The 16,482-nt window shown below is 41.1% G+C and overlaps 1 protein-coding gene across 1 annotated transcript in view; it reads right to left on the reverse strand.

The window, feature by feature from the left end:
* arhgap10 (Rho GTPase activating protein 10) overlaps positions 1-16,482 on the reverse strand; it is a 135,887-nt gene that overhangs the window by 62,287 nt on the left and 57,118 nt on the right. The window contains exons 2-5 of the mRNA XM_062996220.1: positions 11,452-11,547; positions 10,552-10,613; positions 2,810-2,881; positions 2,561-2,662 (exon numbers count right to left, since the gene is read on the reverse strand). Of these exons, the coding sequence (XP_062852290.1) occupies positions 2,561-2,662; positions 2,810-2,881; positions 10,552-10,613; positions 11,452-11,547 (332 nt within the window). The remainder of the gene's footprint in view (positions 1-2,560; positions 2,663-2,809; positions 2,882-10,551; positions 10,614-11,451; positions 11,548-16,482) is intronic.

The raw sequence follows: 16,482 nt of genomic DNA on the forward strand, positions 1-16,482 counted from the left end.
GCACGAAAACACGGGCGTGTCCTACAAGGACATTCGTTTCCCAAAGACATGAGTTCCAAGGTGTTTTACACACTGATCAGGAAGGGCTTTTCACTCTGTGCTGTAGGTGCTTTCTATAAATAATCAATCCTCTCTTATTTCACTTTAATTAATGAAGTTATTTTTAATATCACCAAGCATGTCTGGACAGGATAAAGTCTCATAAGCCCTTATTATTATTATTATTAATATTATTATTATTATTAACAACTTTCTTGCTCCTACCTCCCAACTACCTCTAAGTGAAACACTAAGCTGCCATAAAGAAAACTGTCCTGTAAAGAAATAAAATATAACTGTTTTATTGTATTTAATATAAATCGCTTTCATGCAGAGGAATAAAATAATAATAAAAATTTGAGTAATAATAATAATAATAATAATAATAATAATAACAAAACAACAATAATAAATTGAATAATAATAATAATATATTATAATTAATTTATTTATTAGGATTGCCCTGCGATGGACTGGCACCCCATGCAGGGTGTTACTGTGTGCCTTGCGCCCATTTAAAAGCTGGGATAGGCTCCAGCACCCCCTTCCCGCGACCCTAATTGGATAAGTGGTTAAGAAAGTGAGTAAGTGAGTGAATTTTTTATTAGGATTTTAACGTCATGTTTTACACACTTTGGTTACATTCCTGACAGGACAGGTAGTTACTCGTTACAAGATTCATCAGTTCAAGTCTTTAATGTCAAACACAGTCATGGACAATTTTGTATCTCCTATTCACCTCACTTGCATGTCTTTGGACTGTGGGAGGAAACCAGAGCTCCCGGAGGAAACCCACACAGACACGGGGAGAACATGCAAACTCCACACAGAAAGGACCTGGACCGCTCCAGCTGGGAACTTAGCCCAGGATCTTCTTGCTGTGAGGTGACAGTGCTACCCACTTAGCCACCGTGCTGCCCTAATAATAATAATAAAAACCATGCCGAGCTATCAGGTGTAGCCTCGCACCTGCAAGAACTGAAAGACACAAAACATCCACAGCCCGCAACAGAGAAAGGGGATATAAAAGGAATAGAGCAGAAATGTGAACTGATTGTCACAATACATCAAGCTGCTACGAGCTCCTATGGCAAACAAGTTCTCGAAAAAAGAGAAAAGAAAAGAAACTCAGAACAAGCAGAGAACAGCATAGATCCAAACAAGGGTCTATCTACTAAACAGGCTAAAGGGCCCAAATACACAGCAACAGTGGATAAGTATAACACTGGAACATATAAAGAGTACCGGAATCTGCACTGGAGAAAAACTGTAACGGATAAAGCCCGACATAGAATAGAATGCCTTTATTTGTCATACACTGTATTGCCAAAAGTATTCGCTCATCTGCCTTCACACGCATATGAACCTGAGTGACTCCCATTCTTAATCCATAGGGTTTAATATGATGTCGGCCTGCCCTTTGCAGCTATAACAGCTTCAACTCTTCTGGAAAGGCTTTCCACAAGGGTTAGGAGGTGTGTTCATGGGAATTTGTGCTGCTTTACACCACTGCATCCGACGCTTTGCAATGCGCTTGGTGATGTAAGTCTTGGATGCAGCTGCTCGGCCATGGAAACCCATTCCATGAAGCTCTCTACACACTGTTCTTGAGCTAATCTGAAGACCACATGAAGTTTGGAGGTCTGTAGCGATTGACTACAGAAAGTTGGTGACCTATGCGCACTATGCGCCTGGGCATCCACTGACCCCGCTCTGACATTTTACGTGGCCTACCACTTCGTGGCTGAGATGCTGTCGTTCCCAATCGCTTCCATTTTGTTATAATACCACTGACAGTTGACTGTGGAATATTTAGTAGCAAGGAAATTTTGCGACTGGACTTGTTGCACAGGTGGCATCCTATCACGGTACCACGCTAGAATTCACTGAGCTCCTGAGAGCGACCCATTCTTTCACAAATGTTTGTAGAAGCAGTCTGCATGCCTAGGTGCTTGGTTTTATACACCTGTGGACATGGAAGTGATTGGAACACCTAAATTCAATGATTTGGATGGGTGAGTGAATACTTTTGGCAATATAGTGTATATACATATACTGTAGGTGTACAATACAATGAAATGTGTTTTTTGCATATCCCAGCTTGTTGTTGGAAGTTGCCTTGCTCAAGGGCCCAACAGTGACAGCATGGGAGAGCCGGGACATCATAAAGCCCAGCATCACGATTTGAGAGAAAAGCAGGCAAATCTGAGAGAAAGAAAACGTGTTATAAAGAAACACTCCCATCTGGAGTGAATTAATGCTTAACAAGGCACAGAAGACTATCAGGTAAAAGGAACTCATCAGCACCTTCATGCTCCCACTGCCGGCCATAAATGGCACAGCAGATGGGCATGATTCTGTGCATAATGTCTTCCTGCTAATCTCCTCAGCAGGTGGGCTCATTACAAATAATAATTCAGTAAAATATAAACAATGATTTAAAAACATTTACGTGCAAGTTTATATTTAGTTTTTCACATCTTATTAGTGTGTGATTAACATAAGAACATGGATATAAAACCTCATGTAACTGCGGTTCCTTCTTCTTTGCTGACATGTTCAGGAGTTTCTCCAGTGATGTGTAGTACTTCTCTGTTTCCTTCTCATACTTCTTTCTCTCTGTCTAACAGACCAATAACATGGCGTAATGAAACACGACCGGTATAAATAGATGTGAGACTAATACAAAAATGATGACGCAGGAGGGTAATTCAACTCTACATTTCCACATTTAGTGCTGACGTAAAAAAGAAGGAACTGATGAACTAACCTTCGCTGCTCCCAGCTGCTCTTTACGAAATTTCTCAAGAGGTTTCATCAGCGTCTCGGTTATGTTTTTCATCTGTAGAAGAAAAGATCAGAATTAGATACAAGAAAGTAACATGAAAACAAATATCCCAATATCCCCGATCCTAATAATGTCAGTCTCTGCCTACACAAGACATGATTGGCTGTGTCTGAGGGTGGGACAGTCTGAGGGATTTCTCATTACTGATGAGATGGTGAATAATGGAGTGCAGTGTGTGACTCTCCAAACGCGATACTGATCCTTGTGTGAACCCACCACATGCAGGTGAAAAGAAGCGGTTGGCAACTGAACATCTGTCAGTGACTGTAAATGATTTTAAACACCTGTTAAAAGGTTTTGGCTTAAACACTGATGATCAAAATTAGATCTATACAATGTAGTGCAGAAAAACATCTCTAAACACACGACAGGTTGAAGCTTAAGGTGAATGGGCTAGAACAGAAGCTTCCAGAAGATCCCATGGGTTCCACTAATTTTAGCTGGTTGCCAGATTTACAGTTTTTAAACTGTTCAGTAGTTAAATCTTGTGCTGCTGTAACTCAAGATTTCAGTTCTGGACTGACAGTAGTGAAACTCAGTGTGGTCGTGTTATTTAGGTTTGCGCATTGCAGATCCTTTTAGCTAAATACAGTAGACCCTTGAGTTACGAACGGTTTACCATACGAACATTTTGGGTTACGAACGATCTTTTTCAATTTAACGTACAAACAAATTTCGGAGTACGAACCGAAATTCGCGAAACACATGACGTCACACACAAGTTGACTCCGAGCGTCTCTCTCTCTATATATACAGTGAGCGAACATTCGGACAGCGGACGGAGTTTTTTCGGTGTTTTCTTTATATTTTTTAAAATTCAATATTAAAATGTCCCCAGAGAAGATGCAGAGAAGGTGCAGTGGTGAGAAAATCACTGTTTGTTGTTGTTGTATAATTACTCCCGCTAGTAGATGTCACTGTGTATCAGACAGAGGGGACAGTGAGTGAGAGAGAAGAAGGAAGTCGCTGAGTAAAGTATTCTTTCTTTCGTGCTATTACACCTACAACACTTACAATACAACACTAATTCAATTCAATTCGCTTTATTGACATGACAAATGCACATATTTGTATTGTCAAAGCATACATACTGTATATATAGTATATATTCACTATTGAAATAAAGAGAAATATGAGCGTTATCGTTGTTTCTGGTAAATAATTTTATAAAAAAAGAAGGACATTTATTATGGTGTTTGGTACAGCACACGTACTGTACTGAAATGTGATGTGTGTTTTATGTAAAGTACAGTACTACTTTGTATTGTTGTTTATTATTGTTTATTACAGGAATGTCTATCCTATAATTTAAGATTTAAGGGAAAAAATATACTTGTATTTATAACAAAAAAGACCATTTAAGACATTAGAAAGGTTAGGTAAGGGGGTTTGGGAGGTCTGGCACGGATTAATTCTATTTACATTATTTCTTATGGGGAAAATAGGTTTAACTAACGAACATTTTAACTTAAGAACAATCCTTCAGAACCAATTAATATCGTAAGTCAAGGGTCTACTGTACACCATGTGTTCATATTTAAACCGCTGCATCTAAACAATTTCATACTAAAAACTACCCCTGCTGATCACTTTCACTCTCTTTCTCTCATTCTTTTTCACTTTCTCTCATTTTCTCTCTCACTTTTTTTTTATCACTTTCTCTCACACACTTTCTCTGTTCGTCCCACTCACTTGCTGTCCACCCTCTTCCAACCCGTGCAGTCCTAGCGGACCCCTTCTTTTCACCCATGCACTCTGCACAAGCACCTCTATCTGCTAATCAGGGTCCTTGCACAGTGTTTGAAGACCCCACTCACATAGTCCGGTCATCTCTCCCTAGCAGACACGGTGGCCAATTAGAGTCTGCTGCAGGCACTGCCAATTATGCCCGCTAGATGGCGTCCAGCCGACCGGTGGCAATGCCGACTTTCGAACAGAGGAGTTCAGAATCTCGGCACTGGTGTGCTAGCGGAATATCCCGCTGCGCCAGCTGGCCGCCCTGTTTCACTTTTACTCTCACACTTTCTCTCTCTTTGTCCCACTCACTTTCTCTCTCTTTATCCCACTCACTTTCTCTCTCTTTGTCCCACTCACACTTTCTCTCTCTTTGTCCCACTCACACTTTCTCTCTCTTTGTCCTACTCACACTTTCTCTCTCTTTGTCCCACTCACACTTTCTCTCTCTTTGTCCCACTCACACTTTCTCTCTCTTTGTCCTACTCACACTTTCTCTCTCTTTGTCCTACTCACACTTTCTCTCTCTTTGTCCCACTCACACTTTCTCTTTGTCCTACTCACACTTTCTCTCTCTTTGTCCTACTCACACTTTCTCTCTCTTTGTCCCACTCACACTTTCACACTCTTTGTCCCAAACACACTTTCACACTGGTTGTCCCACTCAATTCAATTTGCTTTATTGACATGACAAATTTACATATTTGTATTGTCAAAGCATACATATAGTATATTTAAATATAAAAAAAAAAACACTTTCACTCTCTTTGTCCCACTCACACTTTCACTTTCTCGCTTTCTTTCATTTTCTCTCTCACACTATCTTTCTTTTTATCACTTTCTCTATCTCTCTTACTCTCACTTTCTTTCATTTTCTCTCTCTTACACTCGCACTTTCTCTCTGTTGGTCCCACTCATAATTTCACTCTCTCGCTTTCTTTCATTTCCTCTTTCTTTCACTCTCACACTTTCTCTAGTTGTCCCTCTCACACTTTCACTCTCTCGCTTTCTTTCATTTTCTCTCACACACTTAATCTTTCTTTTCCTCACTTTCACTCTCTCTCACTTTTTAATTTTCTCTCTCACGTTCACTCTCACACTTTCTCTCTCTTTTTGTCCAACTCACACTTTTCACTCTCTCGCTTTCTTATATTTTCTCTCACTTTTCCTCACACTTTCTCTCTGTTATACTTTCATACATTTCTTACATCTCACTTGCACTCTCACATTTTCTCTCTCTCTTATTTTTCTCAATTTTACTCTCTTAATCACACATTTTTGCTTTCTCACATCTCGCTCACTCTCGCTTGTCCTTCTCCGCCTTTCTCTTTCTCTTGTTGTGTTATTTATTCATTTATATATTTGGTGCTCTCTCATCTCCTGCACTCTCTCTTATTATCCCTATCTCTCTGTGTGTGCATTTGTGGGAGTGTGTGTGTGTGTGAACATGTCTGATCCTGTTGGCTCCGTTGCTTCATCATAGTGAATGACATCACCACCCCTGACCAGTGCTTTGACTGGGTGGAGGTTCAGACTTGTCTTTGAAACACTCCAGCTGGTGTGTTTTGAGTTTGGGCAGGGCTATCATGGACTCCACTATGCAAACCCAGATCTGTTTATTGAAAACAAACATGCTGGTTCACTCAAGTCCTCTAACAACACAGATCCAGCATCTACACTCACAACATTGCATTAGGAACACACAGTGATTTCAGATCACTGCACAAAAACACAGTACACTATATGACTAAAAGTATGTGACCATGAACTTGATGAACATCCCAATCCAAGGCTATACCTTCTTTACTCCACTTCTAGAAAGGCTTTCCACAAAAGTCTGGAATGTGTCTGGGGAATTTTGTGCCCATTTTGGCAAAACAGCATTTGGAGGCGAGGCACTGGTGATAGATAAGATGGCAAGGCACACAACTGGAAAATTTTAGCCATTTCATCCCTACTGTGTGCAGGGTAATGGAGCTTCTCTACACCAAACTATGTTTTACAGACTATGCTTTGAGGCAACAGTTTTGGAAAAGCCCACAATTCTAAAACACCTCCAAGCCTACAGTACATAGCCATACAATAACACTTTTGGCCATATGGTATATTACACAAGCCAAAGACACCACATTTTTACCACATAAAAACATCACCCACAAAATTACCCGCCACATTAATTTAATAACTGGTAGTACTACCTTTAGCAACAATAACTGCGACTAAACATGACGAATTCCACTGGCCTGTACAGAGCAGAGATTTTCACAAGTCACAAAATACCAAGTCCGAGTCGAGTAACGAGTCTTTAGGCTAGAGTCAGAGTCAAGTCACGAGTCACAAAATAGTCTGAGTCAAGTCACGAGTCTTTAGGCTAGAGTCCGAGTCAAGTCACAAGTCTTTAGGCTAGAGTCTGAGTCAAGTCACAATTCACAAAATATAAGTCTGAGTCAAGTCACGAGTCTTAAGGCTAGAGTCTGAGTCGAGTCACAATTCACAAAATATAAGTCTGAGTCAAGTCACGAGTCTTAAGGCTAGAGTCTGAGTCGAGTCACAAGTCTTTCGGCTAGAGTCTGAGTCAAGTCACGAGTCAATATTAATATACACAAAACATATTGGAAATGTAGCGTAGAAATAAACAAATAATATGTAAGTTCAGATAAAAAACAACAACCATCATTTGTTTTTCAACAGGACAATGACCCCAAACACACCTCCAGGCTATGTAAGGGCTATTGGACCAAGAAAGAGAGTGATGGAGTGCTGTGTCAGATGACCTGGCCTCCACAATCACCTGACCTAAACCCAATTGAGATGGTTTGGGATGAGCTGGACCCCAGAGTGAAGGCAAAGCAGCCGACAAGTGCCCAGCACCTCTGGGAACTCATTCAAGACTGTTGGAAAACCATTCCAGGTGGCTACCTCATGAAGCTGATTGAGAGAATGCCAAGAGAGTGCAAAGCTGTCATCAAACCAAAATGTGGCTACTTTGAAGAATCTAAAATGTAAAACATATTCCGGTTTGTTTAACACTTTTTTGATTACTACATAACTCCATGTGTGTTCCTTCATAGTTTGGACGTCTTCAGTATTAATCTACAATGTAGAAAATTAAAAAAAAATCAAGGAAAAACAATTGAATGAGAAGGTGTGTCCAAACTTTTGACTGGTACTGTATATATATATACAGGGGTTGGACAAAATAACTGAAACACCTGGTTTTAGACCACAATAATTTATTAGTATGGTGTAGGGCCTCCTTTTGCGGCCAATACAGCGTCAATTCGTCTTGGAAATGACATATACAAGTCCTGCACAGTGGTCAGAGGGATTTTAAGCCATTCTTCTTGCAGGATAGTGGCCAGGTCACTACGTGATGCTGGTGGAGGAAAACGTTTCCTGACTCGCTTCTCCAAAACACCCCAAAGTGGCTCAATAATATTTAGATCTGGTGACTGTGCAGGCCATGGGAGATGTTCAACTTCACTTTCATGTTCATCAAACCAATCTTTCACCAGTCTTGCTGTGTGTATTGGTGCATTGTCATCCTGATACACGGCACCGCCATTGGATGCACATGGTCCTCCAGAATGGTTCGGTAGTCCTTGGCAGTGACGCGCCCATCTAGCACAAGTATTGGGCCAAGGGAATGCCATGATATGGCAGCCCAAACCATCACTGATCCACCCCCATGCTTCACTCTGGGCATGCAACAGTCTGGGTGGTACGCTTCTTTGGGGCTTCTCCACACCGTAACTCTCCCGGATGTGGGGAAAACAGTAAAGGTGGACTCATCAGAGAACAATACATGTTTCACATTGTCCACAGCCCAAGATTTGCGCTCCTTGCACCATTGAAACCGACGTTTGGCATTGACACGAGTGACCAAAGGTTTGGCTATAGTAGCCCGGCCGTGTATATTGACCCTGTGGAGCTCCCGACGGACAGTTCTGGTGGAAACAGGAGAGTTGAGGTGCACATTTAATTCTGCCGTGATTTGGGCAGCCGTGGTTTTATGTTTTTTGGATACAATCCGGGTTAGCACCCGAACATCCCTTTCAGACAGCTTCCTCTTGCGTCCACAGTTAATCCTGTTGGATGTGGTTTGTCCTTCTTGGTGGTATGCTGACATTACCCTGGATACCGTGGCTCTTGATACATCACAAAGACTCGCTGTCTTGGTCACAGATGCGCCAGCAAGACGTGCACCAACAATTTGTCCTCTTTTGAACTCTGGTATGTCACCCATAATGTTGTGTGCATTGCAATATTTTGAGCAAAACTGTGCTCTTACCCTGCTAATTGAACCTTCACACTCTGCTCTTACTGGTGCAATGTGCAATTAATGAAGATTGGCCACCAGACTGGTCCAATTTAGCCATGAAACCTCCCACACTAAAATGACAGGTGTTTCAGTTATTTTGTCCAACCCCTGTATATATATATATATATATATATATATATATATATATATATAAATAATTGATTATCACATGTGACTAACGTTAACACATGCTGATGATAGCGACTCTTGATGTTCACGAGTCATTTTTTGCAAGTCACGAGTCGAGTCAGAGTCATTTAAAATGAGTCAGAGTCGAGTCTGAAGTCGCTGTGTGTCGCAGACTCAAATCCCCATCTCTGATACAGAGCCCTGTCCTCAGCCCAGTTATTACCTTTAGAATGAATTGAGACACAGACATCAGAGCCTTAACCTTAAAATGCTGTTAACCAAACGGGCACAAATACGCACACACACCCTCTGAATATCTTACAGAACTTCATATTAATATCAACGGTTTTTAAACAGGAGATCCAACAAGTCAGCCAGGTGTCCACATACTTTTGGCCACATAGTGTACATGCGTGTAAATATGTGTTATGTAAGGAGTGTAAATGTGCTTGTACAAAACACCAACTCACACTCCTGCAAGCTTGCAAGCTCAAGGGTGCAAACTAACCTCCCAAAAACACTTCCTCTTCCTGTGTGCAACTCCAGCTGTGAACCTGCACATGTGAGTCAAAGACCAGATTCTCACTGGCACACACTTAACTAAACCCAGCAAGCTTTGCTCTAGGCACCTGCAAGAGCCTTGTAGGACAATGAGGACTCAGATGTTCCTCTACACTAAATGTGTCATGTAACACCTTTATACACCACATGGAAATAGGCATAACATTATGACCACTGACAGGTGAAGTGAATAACACTGATTATCTCTTCATCACGGCACCTGTTAGTGGGTGGGATATATTAGGCAGCAAGTGAACATTTTATCCTCAAAGTTGATGTTAGAAGCAGGAAAAATGGACAAGTGTAAGGATTTGAGTTTGACCAGGGCCAAATTGTAATGGCTAGATGACTGGGTCAGAGCATCTCCAAAACTGCAGCTCTTGTGGGGTGTTCCTGGTCTGCAGTGGTCAGCATCTATGAAAAGGAAGGAACAGTGGTAAACCGGCGACAGGGTCATGGGCGGCCAAGGCTCACTGATGCACGTGGGGAGTGAAGGCTGGCCCGTGTGGTCCGATCCAACAGACGAGCTACTGTAGCTCAAATTGCTGAAGAAGTGAATGCTGGTTCTGATAGAAAGGTGTCAGACTCCATGCCTCGACAGATCAGGGCTGTTTTGGTGGCAAAAGGCAGACCAACACAATATTAGGAAGGTGGTCATAATGTAATGCCTTATCAGTGTACACACAAGAACACCTACAGATACAAATCAAAAGACGTGTGTATATTTAAAGTTAATATATTCATTCACTGAAACTGTATTACACAAGTATGCTGTTATATACTGCTACTGTGTTTAATGACACGCATACATACAAGTGCATTTTATTTAAAAAAAGGAGTTATGACCTTTTAATACCACCTCATCATGCCCTCTGTACTACGGAAGATGATTTCAGTTTAATGAACCAATCCCACTTACCATCAGTTCTCTCTGATCTTCCAGATTTCTGAGGAAGGAGGAAAACTCCTGTAAGGACTCATCTGAAACATAAACACATACATCATTTAGGAAATTATTGTCAAAAAGCAATAACCAAAGACAATTTACACCTGTGATATAATACAGTCTAAGACACAGAGTTAAGGGCCTTGATTGAAGGTCCAACAGTGGCAATGTGGAAGTGGTGTGGCTTGAACCAGCAACGTTTCCATTACTAGTTCTGAACCGTAAATGCTGATTTAAAACTACCATTTGATTATTTTAATGACTAGTTCTTTGTTGTGCATTTTTTGCATTGCTGCAATTTGGCCTTTGCTGGTTGCACGACAACCTCCCTGGCCAGGAAGGATGCAGGCTAGATTACGCCTCCTTCGACATGCGTGAATCTGCTAGATGGTGAAAAGGCTATGAGTGAATGGCCGATGCCCTGTGATGGATAGACTGGTGCCCTGGCCAGGTTTTTCTGACCAGGATAAAGTGGCAGACAAAACTAAACTAAAATGAAATGTACACCTGGTCGGTCGTGTATCTACCAGCAGTGGTGTGATGTGTAAAATCACAGACATGAATCAGGAGCTTTAGTTAACGTTTTAGAATGTGGAAGATGTGAGTGACTTTGACCGTAGGATGGTAGTTGGGGCCCGACAATCTGTTTTGAACATTTCACAGCTGATCTTAGATTTTCTATACACAATATTTTCTAAATTTTACACAAATGTAACCCGATGACATAACCACATCGAACAGAGACATCAGTGACATCACCACATCCATCAATGACATTAATGACATCACCATATCTAACAATAACATCAATGACATCAGAGCAGACAGCAATCATAAATGCAGGGGATCAGAAAGGTATTAAACATCACTCACCAATACACTTTTCGTCGTCAGTCTTGGCGTCCCCGATGTACTCAAACTGGAAATCCCCCAAGCACTGGGCAAACTTACGCTGGGCTTGAGAAAGTTCTGCAAAAACCAACAAAAAAAAACCATGAGTGTTTCTGCAACAGGTGGATGATTTTATTTATCCAAAGCATTCAATTATTTGGATGGGTGAGTGAATACTTTTGGCAATATAGTGTACCTGCACAAACGTTTGAATATTTCAAAATGAGACTTTATTAAGCCTCAGTCAGAGGGGGGTTAATATTCCGTGAAATAAAGCAATTAGGCGGTTCGAGGAGATTATATAATACTCTTTGTGTTAATGCTGGACTATTAGGTCCCACATGCTCTATAGTGTTCTATTCTTAAAATCCCGAAGGACGATACAATATTTCCGGCAGCTCATGGGGGAGCATGGGAGGAGGGAACGGGTATTTTAGTATGAGAGTTATGAGTGGTATCCGACCGCGCTGTATCATTAGCTCTGACAGCTGGGACCTCTAAGCAGCCTGTCTTAACCAACAGTACATCAACTGTATTTGAATGCATTATGACAGGATGTTGAAACAATGTGAGACTAAATGAGAGCGAAGGGGGAAGTGAGTTTAAATACGGGATGCACATGTCGTTAAATTCTTTCATTAGTCAATGTTTACCATTTATAGCAAACTTATGATGACTATTCTATATTAAACACATCACTGAGCTCCACATTAACAAAGATTCAGGCTTCTATACACTTGATATAACAAATGTACAAATTGGAAATGGTAGCAAACAAAACTACTCTGAACACAAGATTTCAGCATTCAAAAATTTTTATTATTATGGTTTTACCAGACATGGCACAGTTTTTACACTGGATGCCTTTTTTACCCAATTGTGTTATGCTTCCTCTCTACTGGTGCAGCCCTGATTGAGAAGAGGAAACTGACACATGCCCCCTCCGACACGTTCAGTAGCCGACTGCATTTTTTCACCCGCACGAGTCGAGTTCATATGCCATCAGCCTTGTGTCATGTTGCTCTCGCCTCTAGTGGACTTATAACGAGATGCTGCTTATCTACTTATTATTACACAGGAAATTTGCTCATAAACAACATTTGGCTTACGAGTGAGTGGTTTTAGGACAGACAGAGAAGCCAACCAGGAATTTAATTTAGAAAGTGGTAGAACATGATATTTGAAACTTTTGCGATATTATTTCCCCAAACACCCAAGTTCAGTGCATATCTGTATTTATTTATATAAACTTTTAATTGTTTATACAACTTTTATTCAAGTTTACAAATTTGTGGATTTATAGGGCCCTGTCATTTAAAAACATGGATCTAACAAATGGACAGTCCATTGGATTGCATGTTTAAACAAAACCGAAACTCACTCCATTTAACAAAGTGATTTACTTCAATAAAAACAACCACAATTATTGACACTCCAATTTAATAAAAGTCTCAATAAATCCTTCAAGTACTTGCAGCTTTTCCTGATCTATTTGCCAGCTGAATCAATAACGTAGATCATTTAATCTTGATCTGACATTATTGCACACCCATTCATCTACAGGGACTCAGAGTACAGATCTCAGATCAGCTTTTCTGCTTTTTAAAACAAAACACAAATCTGACCTTACAAATAACACTCTTCAATGTACTGAGCTCGGGTATGAAAAGTAAACGCTTTAAATTATCATCAGGAAATCATCTACCACACATTATGCCTTGTGCACAATAAAAGATTTTTAGTCCCTACCAATTCTAAAAAATAATAATAAAAAGAAAAAGGAGAAGCCATTAACACAAAGTGCTGTATAAAAGTAAATGCCTGATTTCTGACTAACCTTTTTATTCTTATTGTATATTTCAGATATAATGCTAAAAATTTTAATCTGTTTTTCAAAAAGGTAGTATGACAGATCTGTATACGAATAATCCAAGACATATCTAAAGCAATCCAAATGACAAGCAGTGTTAAAGACACCATTTGGTTCGAATCTCGGCTCTACTATTGGTCGGCTGGGCACCATTTAGTGGGCACAATTGGCAGTGTCTGCAGCAGACAAGATTGGCCACCATGTCTACTGAGTGGTTAAAGACCAGACTAAGTGAATAGGGTCTTTAAATGCTGTGCAAGGACCCTGGTTAGCACACCGAGGCGCCTGTGCAGAAGTGGATGAGCCTCATGTGGAAATCCACCGAGGCACGAGTGAAAATGAAGGGGTTGAAGGTTTGCGTACACGGAGGCGTGGAGCAGGCAAATATACCCTCCTCGAATGCAGTCGGGATCCCCAATAGTGGAAGACTATCTGGCTACACTAAATGGGAGAAAATGCATACATTCCGGGATGATCTCATGTTATAAAATACCACTAAAACTACCCCTGTATCCAGTTACAAATAGTGTGAAGGCTTTAGATATCTTGCTTTTAATTAGTGGGACAGTGGGGTATTAATAGGGGCATTTATTCAGCAACTATTTTGGGTGAACATGTGTGAACAGGGTAAGTCATGCATCATTTTTGAAAGTGCAGGTTAAAGTTGATGTTAATATGACTAGGCTAGGTGTTTCCAGTCAACAAACTTAAAAAAAACGGGTATCAACTGGAGTTTCTGCCCAGTAGTGAGGCAGCAGTGACAAAAAGCCATGGCAGTAAGAGTAAACTAACTAGTACGGAGATAAAGATTTAGACAAAATTTAATATCTTGTGGTTGCCATTAGCTAAATAAAATGCTGGGGCTGCCATATTTCAAACAACATGTTGACTTTAGCTAATCAGAAAGCAAGCGAATAAGAATCTGATAACACTGTGTTAAATTTTATATACACTGTATAGTGGTGGTATGTGCAGCTGGCAAATGGGCAAAGTGTTGGCATGGTCTAACCTTACAAACGCAGCTAACGTATTGTTTACGATGACCCGGCTTACTTCACCAGCCTCAAAATAGCAGCACCAGGAAGCAGTTTTTTTGGCATGTGTGAGGTAATGTCTTCCTACATATAGACTAAGTTGGATTACAGCTGCACAGGCGGATGCACAGGCGGATACACGCTGCAACATGCAACACCAACGTGTGTGTGGTTAGTTGTTCTGCTTTACAATACAGCTTTGTACAAATACAACCCACCTATAATTTATTTACATTAATAAATTAAATATATTTTGCGCATCTAATTTTTACCCAATTGTGTTATGCTTCCTCTCCACTGGAGCTGACCCCTGCCGCGATTGAGGAGAGCGAGACTGTCACACGCCCCCTCCAACACGTGTGCAGTAGCCGACTACATCTTTTCACCCGTGCAAGGCGAGTTCATATGCTGATCAGCTTTGTGCACGGAGAGCCATACCCTGATCAGCATTATTCCTCTACTCTGTGCAGATGGCATCAACCAGCCAGCAGAGGTCGTAATTCGCTCAGTTATGAGGTTCCTATCCGGCTCCCTACCCTGTATGAACAACAGCCAATCGTTGTTCATGCAGCCGCCCAGCCCAGCTGAGCTGAGATTTGAGTTTCGATATGATGTATTCCAAATCCCAGCTCTGGTGTGCTAGCATATTTTACCGCTGCGCCACCTGAGTGGCGAAATGGCAAAAAAAAAAATTTTTCATGCATTTTCCTTCCAATTTAGTACACTCAATTTTGTCTTCCGCTGCTGATAGATGCAAGATTGCATCCGAGGAAAGCACGTCACTGTACACGCCTCTTCCGACACGTGCACAGCCCTCCTCTTCTCGCCCCTGCATTCTGCACAGGTGTCTCTTCTGCCAATCAGGGTCCTTACACAGCGTATGAAGACCCACCCACACATAGTCCGGCCCCCACCCTGCAGATACGGTGGCCAATTAGTATCTGCTGCAGGCACTGTCAATTATGCCTGCTAGATGGCGCCCAGCCGACCGGTGGCAACACCGAGTTTCGAACCGAGGAGTTCAGAAACTCAGTGTTGGTGTGCTAGCGGAATATCCCGCTGCGCCACCTGGGCACCCAGAGTTGGCAATTTTTAACAAACTTTATATTAACAACATTAAGCTAAATTTAACTGCATTCATGAACCCAGATTTAGAACTATGACTTAGTCCTTGCTAAAATGTTAAATAAATTTAAAATAATTTAATTTAAATGAACCATAAAATCTACTTTGGGAGGAGAAAATTTGTGGGGAGAATGTAAGGTCATCTGTCCATAAACTGTAGCTGAGGCTTAACTGTAGCAGGAAATACAAAAGCAAGTTTACATCTAAATGGCTGGGAAAAAAAAAAAAACCAGAAGTGAAGTTGTGACGTGTATTTGGCAACAGTCACATTTATGTATTTAGTTGCAGTCATTACTGCTTAACATGGTTTAAGCAGTTTTGTGGGTGGTGGGTCATTACTTTTATTACAAGGGTTTTATGATTTTGTAAATCTGGCACTTGGTTTTCAGTGACCCAGTTTGTCCTGTATTTTGTTTCAGTTTCAATGCACATTCATTGATTATTTTATAAGCTACACCTACCATACAGATAAAATTTGCGGGTATACAATTACTGACTGTAGCCCATCTGTTGCTCTGTACACTTTGTCACCCCCTGTACCCCGTTTACAGATAGAAAGGAACTCCAACAGGACCATCACTGACCAGATGTTATCTGGGTGGTGGACCATTCTCAGTACTGCAATGAAATTAATGTGGTAATGACCACCGATGAGTGTGTTGTACTGGCAGGGAGGCACGGTGGCCAAGTGGGTAGCACTGTCACCTCACAGCAAGTAGGTCCTGGATTCGATCCCAAGGTGGGGAGGTCCGGGTCTTTTCTGTGTGGAGTTTGCATGTTCTCCTCCGGGAGCTACGGTTTCCTCCCACAGTCCAAAGACATGCAAGTGAGGTTAACTGGAGATGCAAAATTGTCCATGACTGTGTTCGATATAACCTTAAGAACTGATGAATCTTGTGTAAGGAGTAATGTGTCTGTCATGAATGTAACCAAAGTGTAAAACATGACGTTAAAATCGTAATAAATAAATAAATAAATGCTGTA

This window comes from Trichomycterus rosablanca, chromosome 5, assembly GCF_030014385.1.
Source record: "Trichomycterus rosablanca isolate fTriRos1 chromosome 5, fTriRos1.hap1, whole genome shotgun sequence".
In the NCBI taxonomy this organism is placed as follows: Eukaryota; Metazoa; Chordata; class Actinopteri; order Siluriformes; family Trichomycteridae; genus Trichomycterus; species Trichomycterus rosablanca.